Source organism: Chinchilla lanigera, unplaced genomic scaffold, assembly GCF_000276665.1.
Source record: "Chinchilla lanigera isolate Chin_1 unplaced genomic scaffold, ChiLan1.0 scaffold00011, whole genome shotgun sequence".
NCBI lineage: Eukaryota > Metazoa > Chordata > Mammalia > Rodentia > Chinchillidae > Chinchilla > Chinchilla lanigera.
Genome location: NW_004955412.1, coordinates 31,331,204 through 31,350,260, shown reverse-complemented (window position 1 = coordinate 31,350,260; position 19,057 = coordinate 31,331,204). Strand labels below are relative to the sequence as shown.

The 19,057-nt window shown below is 49.5% G+C and overlaps 2 protein-coding genes across 2 annotated transcripts in view; one reads left to right on the top strand and one right to left on the bottom strand.

Moving 5' to 3' along the window:
• Adamts15 (ADAM metallopeptidase with thrombospondin type 1 motif, 15) overlaps positions 1–13,502 on the bottom strand; it is a 24,147-nt gene extending 10,645 nt beyond the window's left edge. Inside the window, exons 1-4 of the mRNA XM_005378569.2 lie at positions 12,525–13,502; positions 2,088–2,220; positions 1,406–1,573; positions 915–1,198 (exon numbers count right to left, since the gene is read on the bottom strand). Of these exons, the coding sequence (XP_005378626.1) occupies positions 915–1,198; positions 1,406–1,573; positions 2,088–2,220; positions 12,525–13,481 (1,542 nt within the window). The 5' untranslated portion in view covers positions 13,482–13,502. The remainder of the gene's footprint in view (positions 1–914; positions 1,199–1,405; positions 1,574–2,087; positions 2,221–12,524) is intronic.
• The window catches only part of Adamts8 (ADAM metallopeptidase with thrombospondin type 1 motif, 8), a gene marked incomplete in the record, with an annotated part of 41,346 nt that continues 35,768 nt past the window's right edge, over positions 13,480–19,057 (top strand). The window contains 3 exon segments of the mRNA XM_013510983.1: positions 13,480–13,715; positions 13,900–14,088; positions 18,676–18,802. Of these exon segments, the coding sequence (XP_013366437.1) occupies positions 13,480–13,715; positions 13,900–14,088; positions 18,676–18,802 (552 nt within the window).

Below are 19,057 nucleotides of genomic sequence, written 5' to 3'. Positions count from 1 at the left end.
TATATATTCTCAGATCACAGAAAAAGGTTTTAAATAACTGGTCCACACCTATCGCAGGTGCTTGGTGAAAGCTTTTTTATACTATTGCATCTGTGCACATAAAACCCTGTACCAAGCCCTCACCCCGATGGGAACAGAGGTGAGGACAGGCATGAGGAAGGCACAGAGGTGGGGACAGGTGTAGGGAAGGGACAGGACCCAGGGGAAGGATAGGCTTCTTATTTCCCCCATGGAAAAGTACAAACCTTTTACTATCCTAACATAAGACCTAAAGTACATAAAGTTCACATTATAGTCAGAGAATATATGTGGGTTTCTGTTGCTCTGGTTTGATTGCTAGTTCTATTTACCTGGGGGCAGGGGGCTTTTATTCAATTACATTTCAACTAAAAACAACAATCACAAGAGTGACTGAAGTTAACAAAGTTCAGGGTATGTCAAATTACTGAAGTCTGCCCAGGGCTTTGTTTCCTTTCCTTGCTAAGCCTTGTTCATCTGTGCAGTCCCAACTCCCTGGGTATGAAAAGACTGAGAAGCAGTTGATGAGGGAAGAAAGGGTGGAGCCAGAGAATGAGGCGCTCCTGATGGCAAGTGTTCGTCTCTGCGCCCACAGCTCTCCCCCGTGTGACAAGATATAGTGCTCATGGCTGAGCCTCCTACTGGAGGCTTTTCCCATGTATCTAAGCCTCAGAAGTTCTCTGACCTACCACAGTTTTTCTCTCCACTTCGAGAGGCAAAGAGGGGACAGGACTAGAGCCAGAAACAGAAGCACAGTGCAGCAGTGTGATACAGTTACTGTCACCCTGCCAATCTGCAGCAAGCAAGGCAGCTTCCCAGTGGAGACCAGGGCAGTGGAGGCCCAGCCCTGTTCCTCTCCTCCCCTAATCCCCCAGCATGGGGGCTCCAGTACTCACCCGGTACTTGTTGAGGTTGTGTCTCTCCACACAGGCCCCCTTGAGGCAGAACTTGCCCTCACCACAGCTGGTGCCATCTGCCCAAGGGAAGTGGCGGGTCTGGCACACCATCTGCCCCTTGGCCTTGCCGGTGCACCACAGCTTGGTGCAGTACTGCATGTACGGACAGGGCTTGGAGCCCACACCAAAGGCCAGCTCACACTGCTGACTCAGGGTGTAGCTGGTCCCCGGTAGGTCCTCAGGCAGGGACAGGGGTTTGCTGGGCTGGTCCAGGAGGCAGTCACCTGCAGAGAGCCAAGGATATTTGTCAGGACATGCTGGAGAAGGAGAGGCTCGGCTGGCCTGGGAGCCAAAGGGCAGGGAGAGAACGGACCAGAGAGCATCTGGAATGCACCCACATCAAGGCCCAACTCTGTATGCAGAAGATGGTCCAGAGAAGAAGTGAACACTCCCTCCAGTGACAGCCCCACCCTCCTGTCACCCCGGCTCACCGTGCCCGCTGTCCAGGAAGTCAGTGATGATGGCAGCACTGCAGGCTGACCAGGGGTTGGCACGGTCAATCTGGATGAGGGTTGGAGACATCATGTGGTTGGCTTGGAGCTTTCCAAAGACCTCCTCACACACTTTCACATTGTCGTGGGGCATATTGAATACGTGGCCTGTGGAGTGACACAGGAGGACTTGGGGCAGGAGGTCAAGGACACAGAGAACAGGGAGAAACCAGGGGGAATCTGGAAAGCCCATGGAAAGGTTTTCAGGCTACTCGCTTGCACCTATCAATAGACTGCTTTGCAGATGTCCTCAAGCTCATGTGCTTACGTTTTCTGTCCCTTTCACCAGGCTGTGACCTCAGTGAGGACAGAAGTACATCTTCTTGTCTTTATCTTATTCTCCTTATCATGCCCAAGTGACAGACACTCAGCAGAGGTATTCAGACCATATTACTGGCCAACTAGACTGGGACAATCAGAAAATATAAAACAAAACCTCTGCCAATGCAAACTCTGAGCCAAGGATCTATAAAAATACACAATTTTCTTTCATAAAAAAAGAAAGGATCCCTAAGGTTTCAGAATATGAGAGAGCAAAGCCAAGTGTCTCCCCACCCTCAAAGCACCTAACATACACCCAGAACAACCCCAGAGTGCAGCTCTCTCCCCACTCCAGCCTTACCCAGCTCGTGGGCAGTGGTGAAGGCTGATGGAAGCCCATCGTCTTCAATGACAGAGCAACTCCTCTTGGGATCGCACATGGTGCCCACATCCGCCATGCCCAGCGTGTCACATGTGGTGGCCCCACACAAGTCCTGCCAGAAAGGACAGAAGCAGAGCCAGGGTGAAGTTAGAGACAGTGACAGAGGGACTTGCAGGGAATAAAGGGCACCCTATGAGACATTCCGACTCATCACCACTCCAACCCCAACCAAGCCCAGAACTTCCAGCTGGGTGCTCCTTGCTAAGAGACTGGGAATCGCCTGGATCATCCCAGGTGAAGGGAAAAGGCCTCAGGAAGAAAGCTCTGTGCTCACCAAGAATGTGTCCAACCCCACCCAGGGAGATCTTGTGGGAGGAAATTCAGAGGTACAAAATTAAACTTCAAGGGCCACTGCTTTATATAGAGACAGCTTCCAGACCAAAAAAATGGTGCCTCCTGCAGCTGGGTGAGGTTGTGGTCATGGCTCATTGAGGCAGGTGGGGGTGGAAGGCAACCATGTCCCCATCCAGAGTCAACTTTGAGAAGCCTCACTCCTAGCTGAGTGGCTGCCACTTGGACAACCATGAATTAAGTTCTGACTCTCAGCCAAAGTATCACTGGCCAAGGACTGGCCCATGCCAGAGATTCAGCTTCCATGAGCTGGGAGGAAAAAGATGAGGTGGTTACAAGCCACACACACTGCAGGTGTCTACAGAAACCCAAGGAGTTCACAGGCTCAAGGGCTGCGAGGAGGAAATGATAATTAGATCATCACTCATGAGAAAGGTATCTCCTTTTTTTTAAGGTCCTGGAGTTTAAACCCAGGGCCTTCACATTAAGCTATCTTCTAGCACTTTTTTGAGGCAGTGCCTGGCTAAGTTGCTAAAATCCAGTTGCTCAGGCTGGCTCCAACTTTTGATCCTCCTGCTCAGCCTCCTAGCCTCCCTGCTGGGATTACAGGTGTGCACCACCATGCAAGGCTAGGTCCCTGTTTTTGTACTGAAGCTTAACTTGCTGCAGTATCGAGGGCTTCCAGTAGCACACTCTGGTAGGAAGTATGCTACTTCCCAGGGATGCTGAAGGGCACAAGGAGGCTCCTGGGGTGGGCAGTTTAAAGAACTTACTGAGCAATACAGGTTAGTGATGCAATCTAAACACCTGAAGAAGCCAGGAGTTGGCCTGGGGATGTAGCTCATTGGTAGAACCCTTGCCTAGCAGGTACAAGATCCTCAATTTGATCTCTAGCACTTGCTCCCTCCAGGAGTTGGAAATAGGCTAAGACACTCATGCACCTTCTGTTCTCCTTGAGAAAAATATGTATAGACTCAGCACCAACATTATCTGCATTACATCACTACCTTTAATGCACATGGCATTCTACAGTGTACAAGAAACAATCATGTGCATCACCTCACTCAATCCTCACAACAGTATTAGGAGGTGGGGGTACTATTATACATATTTGTCAAAAGTGGAAACTGAAGCTCATGATCCTAGCTAATGTTATGACTTATACCTAGATGTACTTCCAAAGTCCCATGGAGTCATAAGTAGAACTTTTCAGAGGTAGATGAATCTAGAGTATGTGATGCTGGGATTAAGGTTGCATGATTACTAAATTAGTTCACTGATTGGTTTGCCATAATCCTGGGTGTAGATAATGGGAAGATCCACCCTGGATGTGGGAGGAATGCCACCCAAAGGAAGGGCATAGCCCAGAAAGGATAAAAGGGAGAGGCAGGCTGCTGCTGCTATTTCACTACTTTGCTGCTTTACTGCCTACTGCCTGCCATGAACTGTTTCTCCTCTGCAATGCCCCTCTGCTATGCCACCCTGCCTTGGAGCTAGCTGACTGTGAACTGAAACCTCTACAAACTGTGAGCTACAATAAACCTTTCCTCCTTCAACTTTGGCGTAAGGTATTTTGTCTCAGCGATGAGAAAAGTAACTAAGACAGCTAATCATAGACATGATTTAGCAAACACTGTGCATACATTTTACATGTATGACCCAATCTAACCCTCACAATATTCCACTGAAATAATGACTAATTACCACCTCCCACAGACAAAGAAACTGAAACCCAGCAAGGTTCAAGTCACAGAGCAGAAAGACTCACTGAGTGAGGGTTTGTATAATTTGTACTCTTTCCTCCAAATCACAGCTAACTGCTCAGCAACTTTTGAGTGGCTCAGGAGAAACAGCTGTAGCAGTCATCTGTAGCACGTGAGCACACACACAGAGCCATTCTCAATTTTCCTTCCCCTTAGGGCTAAGTGTCTATGTGAGTGTGTCTGATTAAGTGTGTCTGTGCACGCACTTATATGCTGACCTCAGGGAGGTGAGCGGCAGTAGAGTTAGTGAGGTCAGGGGGCATGGGAGGAAAAGTGGTCATAGTTCAGAAAATCAGCAAACTTTAATCCAAAGCACTCACAAGTTTACCACCTGAGCAGTCAAACTTGGCTTCCCAGAGTCAGGTGATAGTCACACCTCCTAATGAGTTAACAGTTCTTCTGGCCAAAGAACCATGAGGGTGACCAGCCTGAACCCTAAGGGTGCTGGAGTCAGCGACAGGTGCCATGCATGCCCTATCTTTGTGCAGCTGCCTGTATCTGTACAGTGCACTCCATTCACTTTCAGCAACCCACAGGGGACCTCAAGTGCCTTCCCTGTTCAAAGACTTACTCTCCCAGGAAGTTCTTTTTCCCCAGAGCTCTGAAACCTCCAAGATAACCACTGTCAAAACTTGGGAGAGGAAGTTTACTGGACCAGCATTTAGGGAACACTCATCTGCTGAGATCATGGGCCAGCTTGTTAATGGAGGGAAAAGGGAAGTTGAGGAAGGAAAGGATGATGCCTTGTGCCATAGCGTAGTGAAGGAGGGAGGCAGGGGGCAATGGGGCCACATGTCCCTGGTCTCCAGAGCATAAGATCCCAATGAGCAAAGGAGATCATCTCTGGAAATGCTGCCTGTGTGCTTGCAGCCTCCAGCAGCACCTCCAGGACAGGCCCGACCCATGGCACCCAGCACCCTGCACACTCACTGCTGACCTCACAAAGGGAATAGAGCACAGGAACAAGAAGTAAGAGGCCTGGATTCTGGTCCAGGCCCCATCACTAAGTGAAAGTGTGGCTTTGCTAAGTCCCTTCTCCCCTCAGGGCCTCAGTTTCCTGCTCTAGGAAAGGGCCAATTCTCAACCAGAACTTGGAATGTCCCATGCTTTACACCGCTGGTCCTTCCCCCATCCCAGCACACTCAGCCCCTCCTGGCCCTGAAAGACACAGAAGGAGCACACAGAATGATACACTTTTAGAACAGAAAAAACCTAAGAAGCAACTCGTCTCATCTCCTGACTCATGCATAGTGGATAGCACTAACTTACAGAAAAATGATGGTCACCCTGCCTCCTGCTAGCACACAGCGTGCCACCCCTCTCCTGCTCCCCCAAAATGGCCAGAGCAGCACTGGAGTTCATTCTGGGATCTCAGCTTTTCCCAAGGCTGCCTCTGTGGTAGGGAGCTCCAGAAAGCCAAGGTGTTCTTTCTCTCAAGGAAGGAGGTTTCTCCCTAGAGCAAGGACATGCAGCTGGAGGCCCTTCCTGGCCAGGAACAACCTATTCTTTCCATCAAGGAACGTGGCTTCACTGGATCAAACAGGGGGAACAAGGAAAGTGCCAGCAGGTGCAGGTTCCTGAGGGGGAAGATGCTGCTCTTGGGATCAGAAGCTCTGCCTGTCCCCCTTCTCCAAATCAGGAATGCAGATGAAAAATTGTTGGCCTTAGTTCTTTGAACGCCCACTAGCACTTGCACAGGGGCCCAGTCTTGCCTCATTTGTGGCATTAACTGTCTCCACCCTTCTGGAATCAACTCAGAGGTACTCCAATTGCCTTCACCTCTTCAGCTCAGGACTTGATCAAAAATGAGAAGGGAAGGGAGGGAAGGGAAACTCTTCTAGTTCCTCTGCCTGCCGGGTGTAGGCACCTCCCTGCCCAACACATTGCAGTGGCCCTGTTTACCAACATTGTTCCCTACATGCCCTGGCCAGGACAACCTACTAGCTCCTTTCCCTACAGACCTCCTGTCTCCCATGCATGTACTGAGATAGATGCCCATTTTCCAGCACTATGGAGAAAGAAGGACCCATAAAAACTAAGCACATTAATTTTTTTAATGTTGTAGAAAATACACACATTCCATGTAACCGAATACTCACTTCCCCTGAAGTCCTAATCATGAGAGACAGAGCTCATCTCCATGGCCACAACACAGCAGGCCAGGATCATACTCACAGAACTTCAGAACCATCCACTCTTGCAGAGGAGGAAACTGAGGCTCCATGAGTTGAGAGTACACACCAAGACCACGCAGCTATCAAGTGAAGAACAAGATCCTGAATCCACACCTTTTACACCCAGGCTACCCTAGCAGTGTTCTTTGTTCCAGATCTACCACTATTTAGGCTACCAAAATTACTAGTGAAAAGTGCCCTGCACTAGTATTAACAGTATTAATACCACTAAGGGAAGTTAAGTCCCCTTAACTTGTCTTCCATCTGAATCTCTGCCATATTCCCTTGTGCAGACTATAACTCATTTCTGTTTGTAATCCACAAAGGTGGGAGGGCTTTACTTTGCTCCAAAAAATAAAAGCTAGCACTTAGTATCTAGGCAATGTGACTAAGGCTGCCTGATAAAGAAGGAGGTTGAACAGACCAGAAGGTTATTTGCTTCTGTGAGATTTGGTTTCACTGGCACACGAATCCCTCCAGATGTACAGAAGGTATTATTCCAAGAGACTAAAGTAACCCAAATAACAAGAATACCTCAATGAAAAAGAACAAGAAGCCAAAGTTTACAGGAAGACTAAACCTTCTCCAGCAATTATCACTTTAAGAGAGGGTACCCACCAAGTACAGTGACAAGGCTAACATTTATTGAACTCCTACTATGTACCACACTATTTTAAGAACTTTGCCTCTATTTGCGCATCCCATATTGAATCCTCACAACCGCTTCAGGAGAATATGCCATTATTAAGCTCCATTTTACAGAAGAGACCCAGAGAAGGTAAGTAGTTAACTCAGAGTCACAGAATGAACCCCAAATTAGAGAGAGGGGACAGAGATAGAAAGAGGGTTGACATGTAGACAGTGTAGCCTTGTGGCGAGGCTCCTACTAGGGTTCCCTACTGCTTCTGATGTGCATTCAGCCCAGGAATAAAGGGGCTAAGGACTCTCAGGAGGGACGGGCAGCCTACCCCATAATGTCCCTCGCCAGAGCTCAAACTAGAGCTAAAGGACAGAATGCGGAGGATCCTAGGGAGAAGGAAACCAGGACTAAGTGCTACTGAAAGCAACGTCTGGCCTTGCCTCGCTGATGGAGCAGCTCCTGGCTCCTTGCCCCACACCTGTACTGACACCGACCCATCCCTGCTGTGCACTCCCGTCTGCTGACTCTGGGTGGATTAAACGTGCTCTTCTCTGGGGTCCTGCCTTTCTCCAGGGCACAACTTGATGCCAAAGAGCCAAGAAGAAATGCCAAAGAGTCCCTCTCCCGATGCTGCAGCCAACAGCTGGAAGGGAGAGAATGCCAGGGAGGGAGAGAAACCCCCTAAGTGCTGCAGTGACAGGCAGACCCCTCAGCCTCTTCTACACACTTATCTAACCTTAAAATGCAGGGCCTTAAAATGCAGGGAGCCAGGGCAGGGGTTACAGAGACATAAAGAGGTTGCTGCCTTAGGGGTGTTTACAGACCAGTGGAATTAGCAAGTGCTGGCATCCAGTGTTCCATTCAAACACAGGAATGCATAATCCAATAAGTGTAGCACACGCTTGCAAGGACAGTGGGACAGAATGCTTTAAATCAGGACTACCCCAAGTTTACATTCTGACAAGGGGTCCAGAGGTGAACATTCAACAAGGAGAAGCACGTCCTGGGCCATCCCTAAGGTAGGGATCAGAATTAGCTGCCATCACTGGGTGCCTGCTTCAGAAGACTCAGCAACTCATCCTTGAAAGAGGCTCACAAGTTAGGGATCACTGTGTCATCATCGTTAGCCTCACTCCAGGGAGAGGAAAGTGAGCTGCAAACAGCTGACTCATTCAATATCCATTGCTAAAAAGTGCAAGTGCAGGTGTTCAGACTCAGCTCTGTGTAACTCCAACCCGATTTCCCCCCAGGGCACCGCGTGACCGTGACCGAGTCCAGGTGTTGAGTCAAGGTGGGGGAAGAGCTGGGGGGCAGTGACAGCCACAGAGAAGTGGAAAGGAAGGTGGAGAAAAACCTTCCTTATCTTCTTAACTAAGCCACTGGCTAAAAAAGAAGAAAGAAGCCAGGTGTGGCAACACACGCCTATAGTCCCAGCTACTTGGGAAGCTGAGGCAGGAGAATCACTTAAGCCCAGGGTATGAGCACCAGCCTGGACAACAAAACCTCATCCTGAAAGAAAGGAAAAGAAAGAAAGGGGAGAGAGGAGAGGAGGGAGGTAAGGGAAGATTGATTCCCTCTGACCCTCATCCCCATCTTCCACCATTAACATTGGGCTTATTTATGAGGTACAGTGAAAGGTCAGTTCTCACCCTATGAGAGACAAAACAGGCTCCTTCTTCCTCTTTTTCTGTATTCCCATTCTCCCTCCCAGGAGTGCGTTTCCATGTAGTGACTAAGAATGACAAACTGTCAAATCCCAAATCTTCACTTGGTACCTTTCTCCTAATATATCCAAGGACTGACAGAAAGAGATCATGATGCAGGACTCAGGAGGCTGAGGCAGGAGGATCAACACGGGTTTGAGACCAGACTGTGCTGCACAGTGAGTTGAAGGTCAGCCTGAACTACAGTGAGACCCTGTCTCAAAAAAAATCATAATGCAACCATGATTTTTTATCATATTGTTAGACAGATGTAAAAGACATATGATCTTTTTATCTTCATTTTTTGACATGAATACTAAATGTGCTGCCCTGTTGCAAGTGTTTTTGTGTTGGTTTGGTTTTTTTTTTTTGAGACAGGGTCTAGCTATATCATTCAGGCTGACCTTGAACTCACTATGTAGCCCAGGCTGGCCTCAAACTCACAGCGACACTCCTGCCTCAGCCTCTAGAGTGCTGGGATTGCAGGCATGAGCCAACATGTCAGCTGCAAGTGCTTCGTTATAGACAGCACCGGTCTCTGTCACATGAAGCTCCCGATGTTGCCCACTGAGCACCTTAGAAGTTTCCCCTGACAAGGCCTCGAAGTTTGGGGTTGGGAGGAGGTCAGAGGATGAATGGAGAAAGTAAGAGAAGAGATGGGGAACATCCTGCCCAGATAATCCCAAAATAAGAAGAAGGAAAGAAGGGGAGAAAGGAAAGGGGAACGGCATGAAGTTACACTGACACCACAGGAAAAAAAAGGAAAGAATAAGCAGGCAGAAAACCATAAAGTGCAGGTCATAAAAAATGAAAATGAAGTCATCTCAAAAGAAGAAATGTCACAAAAAGCAAACCAGATGGTGGAGGAAATAAAGGTACCCTGCAATGCAGAAAGCAACCTTCCTTCCCCATCCCAGCAGCTTCCAGTCCCGGCCTTGCCTGCAGCCTGATCCCTTCAGGGGCATCCGAGGCTCACACTCACAGGGAGGTGAATGTCCCCATCCAGTGTCCCCAGGCACAGCTCCATGCCTCTGTCCCAGGACTTAGCACATCTTAGTACAACTGGCTGTTGCCCTCTGGGACACTTGTCACGCAGTTAATTCCTGGGGATGGCAGACTGTATCTTACTAATAGTGTAGCACCAGCCCAGAAGAGTTCCTGGAAACAGCACGCTCAGTAAGTATGAAGAGAATGCACGGATAAATGGATGAAAGCCATCTACCACAAAGGGTCCAAACAGCAGAGACACTGGGCCTAAAGACAAGGAAGTCCAGCAAATGAGGGCCTACTGAGTCTCAGCAGTCAGTACCTGCCTCCTGCTGTCCCACGCAGCAAGAAGCCAGAGAAACTTTTTTCCTCATAGAAATAAAAAAGAAAGACTCTGGCTGTAATTCTCAGCAGATCTTCGTTCCAATCCTGGGCTGACCTCACCCTGCTGTTATGAGCCTAGAGGCTGATTGCTTTGCAGAATCAGATGTGCACTCTTGCTACATGAACTTATTCTGAATCTTTACATAAACTCCTCAAATTGTCAAAATGCTTGTTGTATGACCAGTGTATCCTCTGTTCTGGACGATGAAGGCTCCTGGAGACCACATCTGCCTTAGTCTAGAAAGAGCAGCTGTTGGCTCGTGTTCCCATCCAATATTCTACCTTCCCCCAGGGAGCTCAGGAATGAGAAGTTGCTAAGACTCTGAGAATGCAGCAGGCCCCTAAATCTGCACTGGTGAGGGAGTGGGGGAGAGATGTTTACCCAAGGCATAACACACATACCTGGATGATAGACCTGCCAACACAGCCTCCCAGTTCTCTGACTTCGCCCTTTCGATGTCTATGGGAAAAACAGCTTCTAAAAGTCACATCTTCCTTCTGACCCTGGTGGTCGTGCACCTTGTACCCATTATGCATGGACAACATAGCCCCCGAGAAACAGAAGCTGCCACGCTGTCTCACTGCTTCTTCTTCAAAAGGGAGGACCCATCTGATGGCATGGCCCATATTCCCAGTGGGACTCTTCCTCCTAGGGCTGCCTCCAGAAGTTAGCCTTCACCACTAAGCACGGCAGCTGAGGTCTGCTGCTTTAGAGCCAGTGAGCAATCTCCACAGTGGCATCCTGGGTAGCAGATGGGGCAACAGCTGCTTTTCCCATTAAGATATCCTGTTCTTGGCCTTTGCTTTCTTTCCCCCACCAGTCCAACTGCAGAGCTGGTCTGTGTGCTGAGGTTGAAGCTGCCTCCTTTGCAGCTTTCCCATGACTCAGGCAGTGCTTGTAGGAGCTGGGCAGAAGCGGCTCGGCCTCAGTTGAAAGAATGAACACAAGGAAACAAGACTCAGGCCAAGACTCCCTAGAGAAACCAGGTGGTGGGAGGAGAAAAAGACTGGGAAAGGAGGAAGTTCAACTCCAGAAAGGAGCGAGCTGTGCCAAATGGGTTACTGTGGAAGACTCCGGCTCCAGCCCGTGGGCGCCAGACCAGCTTCGAGTGGCCGTTTGGAAACAGTGGAGACCAAGAGCCCCAGAGGTGATTCTGTACCACAGCCAAGACGTTGCGGTTACTATGATAATGACAAAACAAGAGCAAGGCACTCATTCAAGTCACAGCCCCCAAAATCAGAGGAAGCGGGTCACTTAGATGGCCCTTTTCCTCCCAGTCTCCTGTATCTAAGAAATTCCAAGAATCCAAAGTCTTGACAGCACGCGGGTATGTCAACACCTACAAGCTGACTATTTACGGATTCATAGCTTCTTTGAGAGAATATCAGGTAAAGATTGCAAAAGGCTGCTCTGCTTTTCTGGTCGGGCTCCATCTGTCTAATCCTAATGCTCAGGATCTCTCCAACCCTGCAGCGGGCATCTTCAAACACTTTTGACTACTCTTCCGTCGCTTCCGCCACAGCAAGGGCTGAAGCTGGAACGCTGTATTCGAGAGGAGTTCGCTGGAGTTTTAGTGGAGGATCACAAATGACCTTGCCTACTCCGCTCTCTGTCAGCCGGGCGAATGGGTCACCCTCCGAAACAAGAATTGGGGAAAGTTGAAAGACATTTTCCCAGCTCAGCTCTAAGTAAAACTCCACTTGAAACTCCAAGTGAAACAGTCCCCAAGCAGGTGTTAATGGTCCACTTGCAATGGTCTGGAAGCGGCTGGACAGGGCCAGCGGAGAACGGTGAGGAGACCCAGAATTGAAGAAGGGATCCTCCCAGTAGGTACTTGAGTCTGGTCTTTACGCAACCCACAAAATCTCTCAATGATTACTTACGTCCCACTCCAAGTTTTCCAGGGGCCCAGAACAGAGAGAGGATAACATGTCACCCATTGGACATGTAACAGATGCTGACCTCGGGTCACCTTCCAGTTCCACAGGCAGCGACAGGAAGCCTCTGAGGAGGTGTCAGAGAGGATTTAGCCGCTGCATATAAGAGGGGCAGACTTTCCTGCCCTCTCCAATACCATCCTCATAGCGCCTCCTATAGGCCTTGCAGACAAACTGCGGCTCCGGGGCGGCAACTTCCTGGGCTCCGGCCCCAGCGCGCCGGTTTCGGGAGGCTCTGATTGGCCGCAGCCGGCCAACACCTTCGGAAGGGGAATCGCCCGGATACACGCGATCTGGAGCTCGGCTAAGCCTAAGAGCAGGTTTTCCTGGAAGTTTCAAAGTTGGGGTTGGAGGAGATCGATGGAACTTAAACTCTGGGGCAGTACGCGGCACAAAGGGGATCTGGAAAGCTAAAAGCAGTGAGTCTAAGAGAATGAGGCTGACTGGGTCCAAGGGGGTGACACAGGTCAACTTACCTGCCTGGTGAACAGGATGGCGGTGTCCCAGTACTCGGGATGCTTGTCGCTCACTTTGTTCAGCTTCTTCTGCCAGGCGCAGAAGTTGCGCAGCGTCAGAGCCGCGTTGCCGGTGACCTTGGGTCCAGTGTCCCGGTCCCCGAGGAGCAGCACCTTGACCACGACGATGTTGATGGGATTAAGGATGCTGGGGTGGCGGTAGAGTCGCGCTGCCGTGGCCAGCAGCGTGAGCAGATAATGCTCCAAGTCCGCGCCGTGGAACTTGACCATAGACTCGTCCGCCACCACCAGAGTCTCCACGTAGCGTGGGATGGACACGAAGCGCTTGGCGCGCCCGGGACTGCGCCGCCGGTGGCTACCCTCAACGCCGGTCCGCCGCGGCTTGTAAGGGTCCAGGGCCCTCAGGATGGCCGGGTTCCAGCCCGAGGCCACCCCGCAGCGGGAGGCGGGGTCTCCGGAGGCCCGGCCGCGGGCTGCCCGGCGCTGGAGGAGGTGCGCGCCTTGGCTATTGCTCCGCGCCCCCGGCGCGCTGGAGTTGGGCAGCGGGCTAATGACATACTCTGCGCCCCGGTAGCCGAAGGCGCCGCGGAGACCCCCGCACAGGCTCAGGGCGGCGAACGAGTCCGGCTCGGCGTTCACGTCCCCCGAGTAGAAGCAGCGTCTCAGGTCTAAAGCACTGGCGGCGAGCTCCTGAAGGGGATCACCCAGATACTCAGTGGCGAAGGCGGGAGCCAGGAACTGAGCATCCGGCGTCAGGTGTAGGTAAAAGTCCTCCTGAAATGCTGCGATCTGAAAAATGAGTCCCTGATCCCCGGAATCGTCTGGACCTCGCCGGTAGTAGTGGCGGCCGTTGATGTCCGGGTCCAGTCGGATGGGGACGACGACCTCGCGCTCTGGGTCAGAGCTGCCAGCGGGTAGCCCTGCCAGTGCCAGGGTTAAGATGCCCAGGAGAAGCATGGCGCCGGGAAGCGCACAGCCGCGCTCTGCCAAGGGGCTCGGCCTGGCGCCCAGGCAGCGTGCACAGGTCTCCTTGCAGCCCGAGCCGCGGAACCACCAATGCTCCGGGGCAGCCGGCAGCTCCCAGAAACTACAGCCCACCAAGGCAGAGAGACACCTCCCAGAGCAGCGAGCGTGCACCCGCAGTCCGCGCCTCCTACCTGTGCCTTTCCAAGCAAAGCGCACCCTGGGAGCGTAAGTGCAACCGCTGTCAAGTGCAAAGAGGAAAATTTGCAGCAGAGAGCTGGCGGGAGGTGCCGGACGGCTTCTCTTCCGCAGCCGCTCGCAACGTAGCAACCCAAGATCTGGGCGAGCCTATTAAAGGCCCCCTCCTCTTTGGACTGCCCAGTCTGCGCCCCTCCCTTCTTTCCCCTTCCAGCCTCCCAGAGCTCGCAGCCCCGAGCCTCCAGGGGCCACCGGAAAGCTCGGTCCCGCCTCCAGACCGGAGAGCCACTTGGCAGGGAGGGAGTGGCGTTGAGCTGGGGCTGGAGGCGTGGGCTGGCCCAAGAAACCGCCTCAGGGAATCTCTCGGTGCGCGTTTTGCCCTAGGTTACGCCCCAGTGCTCCTGTGCGTTAGTTACTTCTGCTCCTGGAGTCACCTGAGTTCCCGAGTTTTAACCTTCATCTGGAGGCAGCTGGAGTCAAGACTTAAGAATGGCGATACCGCTGACCCCTTCCCAGCCCACCTCGTCCCTCCTGTTGCTGTCTGTCCTTGCTGTTTCTTAATCACAGAGTCCCCAAAGACCCAGAACCAAGCTCTCCCCGAACCCCCATAAGTGTCCTATTGTCAGAAGGGTGACTTGCAGGAAACCTAAGAATCCTTTCTGGAGTCCAGACCCACCCAAGTCAACCCTGGTCCTGGGGTGAGGGACGTATAGGATGGGACCTTGTCAATTTTTCAGGAGTTTTGCCAGCCAACTGTTTAACATAGTCATTATTTTAAAAATTAAACTGTACAACTTTTATTAAATAAAAGCGTATTTTTTTACTGTGTAAAATCTTTATTTTACTGATACTTATTTTGTGAAGGATGTATGTTAACCTCAAGACAATTTTTTGGGGGGCGGATTGGTTTTTTTGAGACAAGACCTTGCTGTGTAGCTCAGGTTGTCCTTAAACTCACTTTTGTAGCCCAGGTTAGCCTTGAACACTGGGCAATCCCCCTGCTTCAGCCTCCCAAGTGCTGGGATTACAGGAATTTGCCACCAAGTCCAGCAAAAAGTGTATTTTAAAACAAAGTTGATAAATACTCAAAGCCCATCACTTCTTAATTATTTGACTGTTGTCTATGATCTTGACCATTAGAAGCGTCAGTTTTCCCCCAGCAACTCAGAGCTCCCAGAAAGAGAGCAGAGGGGATGGAAATATGACAGGGCCACTACATGACCTCCTACTCCACATTCTGGGATGTCAGGGGGCTGCTTGAGATACATACTTCTGTACAGATGTTCCTCCTTTTTAAAGACCTACCTGTTTAACGACTGTTCAGACTTATTACCCACATTTGGACTTATAGTGCAGAAAGGTGAGGAATGGAACAGCCTTATAGTGGTTCCTTCTACAGTACATGCAATACCGTGATTTTTGTTGATTGTACACAGTACAGTAGTTTTATGTTCTGTCATACATTACAGTAGTATATGTGAGAGCTATGCAAATAAAAGCAAAGTCATCAAGGTGGAGTTTCCTTTGACCATTTATTTGTTCTGAACGCTGCAATGTACATACTATATACAATTCCTCATTTAGTGAGCAATTCATTTAATGACCCAGTGGGGGGACCCGCAAGTGATGTATAGCAAATGCTATCGGTCAGGGCTTGAGGAGGGGAGATGAGCCCTTGATAACCATATACCACCATCCAGTCCCTGGGGAGATGTAGACAGCTTGAAACAGGTGGACTTCCTGCTGAGGAGTGACAGGGTGCAGACAAAAATCAGCCATTGTACCTTCTTAAAATTATCTCCTTTGATCTTTGACCAAAGGCTGGGTGGGACTGGGCACTGGAGTAGGAGGCTGAGTGTGGAGCCATCTAATCACACTGCAAGTTTCATCCAGTTCGAAAAGGACCCCGAGGGCCTTGCTTTTGGCTGTAGACCTCAAGGTTCTCCTTATCTCTCTGCAGAATCCACACTTCTTTTTTTTTTTAGACATGGTCTTGCTTGAACTGACTCCAGGTTGGGCTTGAACTGACTGTGTAGCCCAGGCTGCCCTCGAACCCACAGCAGTCCTCCTGCCTCAGCCTCCTGAGTGCTAGGTTACAAGCTTACACCACCACCCCCAGCAGAATCTACTTCTTCTTGACAAGGAGGAGAGATGAGGAGATGGCATGGGCTTTCCTGTCTCTCCTGATACCTAGAAACCCTTTCCAGAACAAAAGGGGCTCTGAATTGAGTTTACAAGAGGACAAAAAACAGGAGAAGGAAGGGTGTGGTAATGTTAGCCTAAAGAGGAGAGAGTTGGAAGAATTTGGGAGTTTGAGAGAACTGCTGCTCAGAAGAGGAGTCTGTTGGGAAGGAAAGAGAAGGCACATACTGCTGCAGCGGGGCTGGGGGCCTTTTGCTGGTATCTCCTCCTTGTAAAGGAGCCACTCTTGCAGGAGCTTCAAACAGTAAGACAGCACAGATGCCCATACTTGTCCTCAGGCCTCTCCTTAACAGAGACACAAGGGGCTTAAATTCATTATGTGAATGAGTAAGAGTTGGGTGTTCGTACTCTGTAAATGAAAGGAACAGTCCGCATAGGGGAGGTTCGCGTGGAGAGTTTGCTCTAGTTCTCAAAGGCCCTGTGTGTTTGACTGTTCAAAGAGGGTCTATAATTAAAGAGCAACTCATATAACCAGGAGCAACTACAAGTCACTTATTTGGGGCAAGCAATTGTTTTCCTGCACATTTAGTTTTTTTTTTGTTTGTTTTTTTGTTTGTTTGTTTTTTGTTTTTTCTCTGGTACCGGGAACTGAACTCACGACCTTGCGCTTGCCAGGCAGGCGCTTTGCCGCTGAGCTAAATCCCCAGCCCCTGCACATTCAGTTTTAATGATGAATTACAAGGTTTCCAACCACATTTTACTTGCACTGACGGGATGAGTTTGGGCAAGGCCTGTGGCAGGTCAATCAAGGTGGCAAACCCAGGGAGAAGCCCCTCCCTTCCCAAGTACTTCGATTCCCCTTCCCCAGTCACAGTCTGGCTTGTTTCACCCCTGAACTTGGAAACTGGCCATGCGGACTTGCTCAAAATCACTAGCATGTACTGCATACTTACTGTGTGTTAAGCACTGTACCAAGAGTTATATGTGCATTATTTTATTTAATGTCTGTTTCTCTCCTCTTGATACCTGCAATCCCATCCCATCACTATTGCCAGGGTCTCCTAATAAAAAACTGAAGTTTGAGGGATACAGTGATACAGAAGTTTGAGGGATACAGTACAGAGACTGCTTGAATAGAAGTTGGGAAAACTCAGGATCCATATTCCAGTCCTATCATTCTGTTCCTCAGACTCTAAATTTCCTCATCTATCAGAAGAGAAACATTATCCTGGGACAAAGGACTGTGTCAGAAATCTCTGGTCCTGATAAAATCTAAGGCTACTTCCGGATCAAAGATTGCATGATTGGTGGAAGCTTATGGGAGGTAACATTGCCAAAGGGTTAAGAGCATCTTCCACCAGGTAGAAGTTGTACAGTCTTGGATAAGTTGCTGTACCTTCCTAAGCCTCAGTTTCTCCTTTGTTACAAATGAGGGTAATATTCCCACCTCCTATCGTTATTATGAGGATCAAGTGACTTACTACTCACAAAGAGCTCAGCAGTGTTTGGAGTCTAAGAAAAAGTTGATTAAGTGTTATCTAACAGTACTGTTAATATTCTTATTAGATGCTATTATTCTGACTACTACTGCTCTTGTCAAGCTTTACTGGGGTCTCCAAGACAATGGCCATCATCACTTTCTGACCTCTGTGGTATTCCTAAGAGGAAAGGGAGGAAAACTAACGGGAATGTCTTCCTCCAGCTCTGCTTGGGAACTGCCATGTGGCTTCAGCACCTCTGCTTCCTTGACACCTTCTCACTTCTCCCTCTCCTCTATGATTTTAAGATCCTTGGAAAATGAAAGACATCTCATCCCCCAGAGTGAGGTCAGGGGACTAGGTCATTCCCTCAGCCTTGCCTGTTATCCCCTACAGGTCAGCCCAAGTGAGCTCTTCAGAGACTGAGTCCCAAATCATGAGCCAGGTGGCATCCTTTATTTAAGTCCCTAGTACTTATCTCTATTTAAAACTATTTTGTTGTTTGAAACTTTACATTTGCATCGATGGACTCACTCCATCAGCTACTAGAATGAGAATGAGACCCATCTGTTCATTCACTATTCAATCCCACAGTGCTGAGCCCACAGAAACCCCCATACATACTGAATGAATGAACCAACCCAATTCTATTCTCAGCTTGGATGCTCACAGTCTGTAAAGCATTGAACAAGATAGTGCATCTCCAAAATGAACGTAAGTCTACCTCATGGAATTGAGTCTCTAGTGCTCTCTTCCCATATCTATTTTCATCCTACATCTCTCTGGCAGAGACCTTAGCCCAGCACCCTCATTGCCATGTCTAAGGCAACCTAGCCAGCTGCTCTCTCATCTCATTAACTCACTTCTCTTTATACTTATCTGAAGAACTGACTCTGGCTAAATTAGTTCAGCAGCTTCATGCTGTTATTTCTGCAAACACAGCTCTGTGCAGGCTTTTTCGCCTGCCCCCTCCACCCACTTCATACATACCTGTCCACAGATGAGAGAAGCCATACAAATGAACTCATACAATTCTAGTTGCTCCTTCTCTCTTAGTTCCTTTCAGCCTTTATATTCCATCGCTAGCATCAGGATATTTAGTCTGAGCTTGCCCCTTGCTAATTAATTGTTGAACCCTTTCCCCAGTCTGGGCCACAGCAACATTGGACAGGGAGCTCATCCATCCAGGGAGCACCCCTTCCCTTTCTGTCGGTCTCCACACCAGTCCCCAGTGTAGGCATTGACTTCTTGGCTAAACCAAGTATGTTCAGGAGGTTCCAAGTAGAAGATCAACTGCCAAAGGTGATGCCTGAAGCCAGAAAAAGACAGCCACAGGATTAGGTATGGCACTCGGATTTCCTTTTTTTCAGATCCTGCCGATTCAGCATGATCAATGTCAAGATCACTTCCGGTCCCCTGTACCTTGGAGCATCCCAGAGGAGCCCCAAAAGGAGAGAAAAGCACGAAGGAGTTAGAGAGGCAAGCGCTACAGTCCAGGTGAGAGTTTAATGGGAAGGAAAGTGATTGAAAGAAGTTTGGAGAGATTATTAATCATAGACTCACCATGTTGGGATTTAAAATTAGGCTTCATACAGCAACATGAAAACAGATTTATGAATTTATGTCTTTATCGCTCTTTTTCAAACATCCTCAAAGTCCCAGATGTGCTTCACCTGCTCTGCATGGAGTTTGTTCAACAGCACTGGGCAAAGCAGATAACACCCAGATAGGCATAGACCTTGGCTAGCCCTT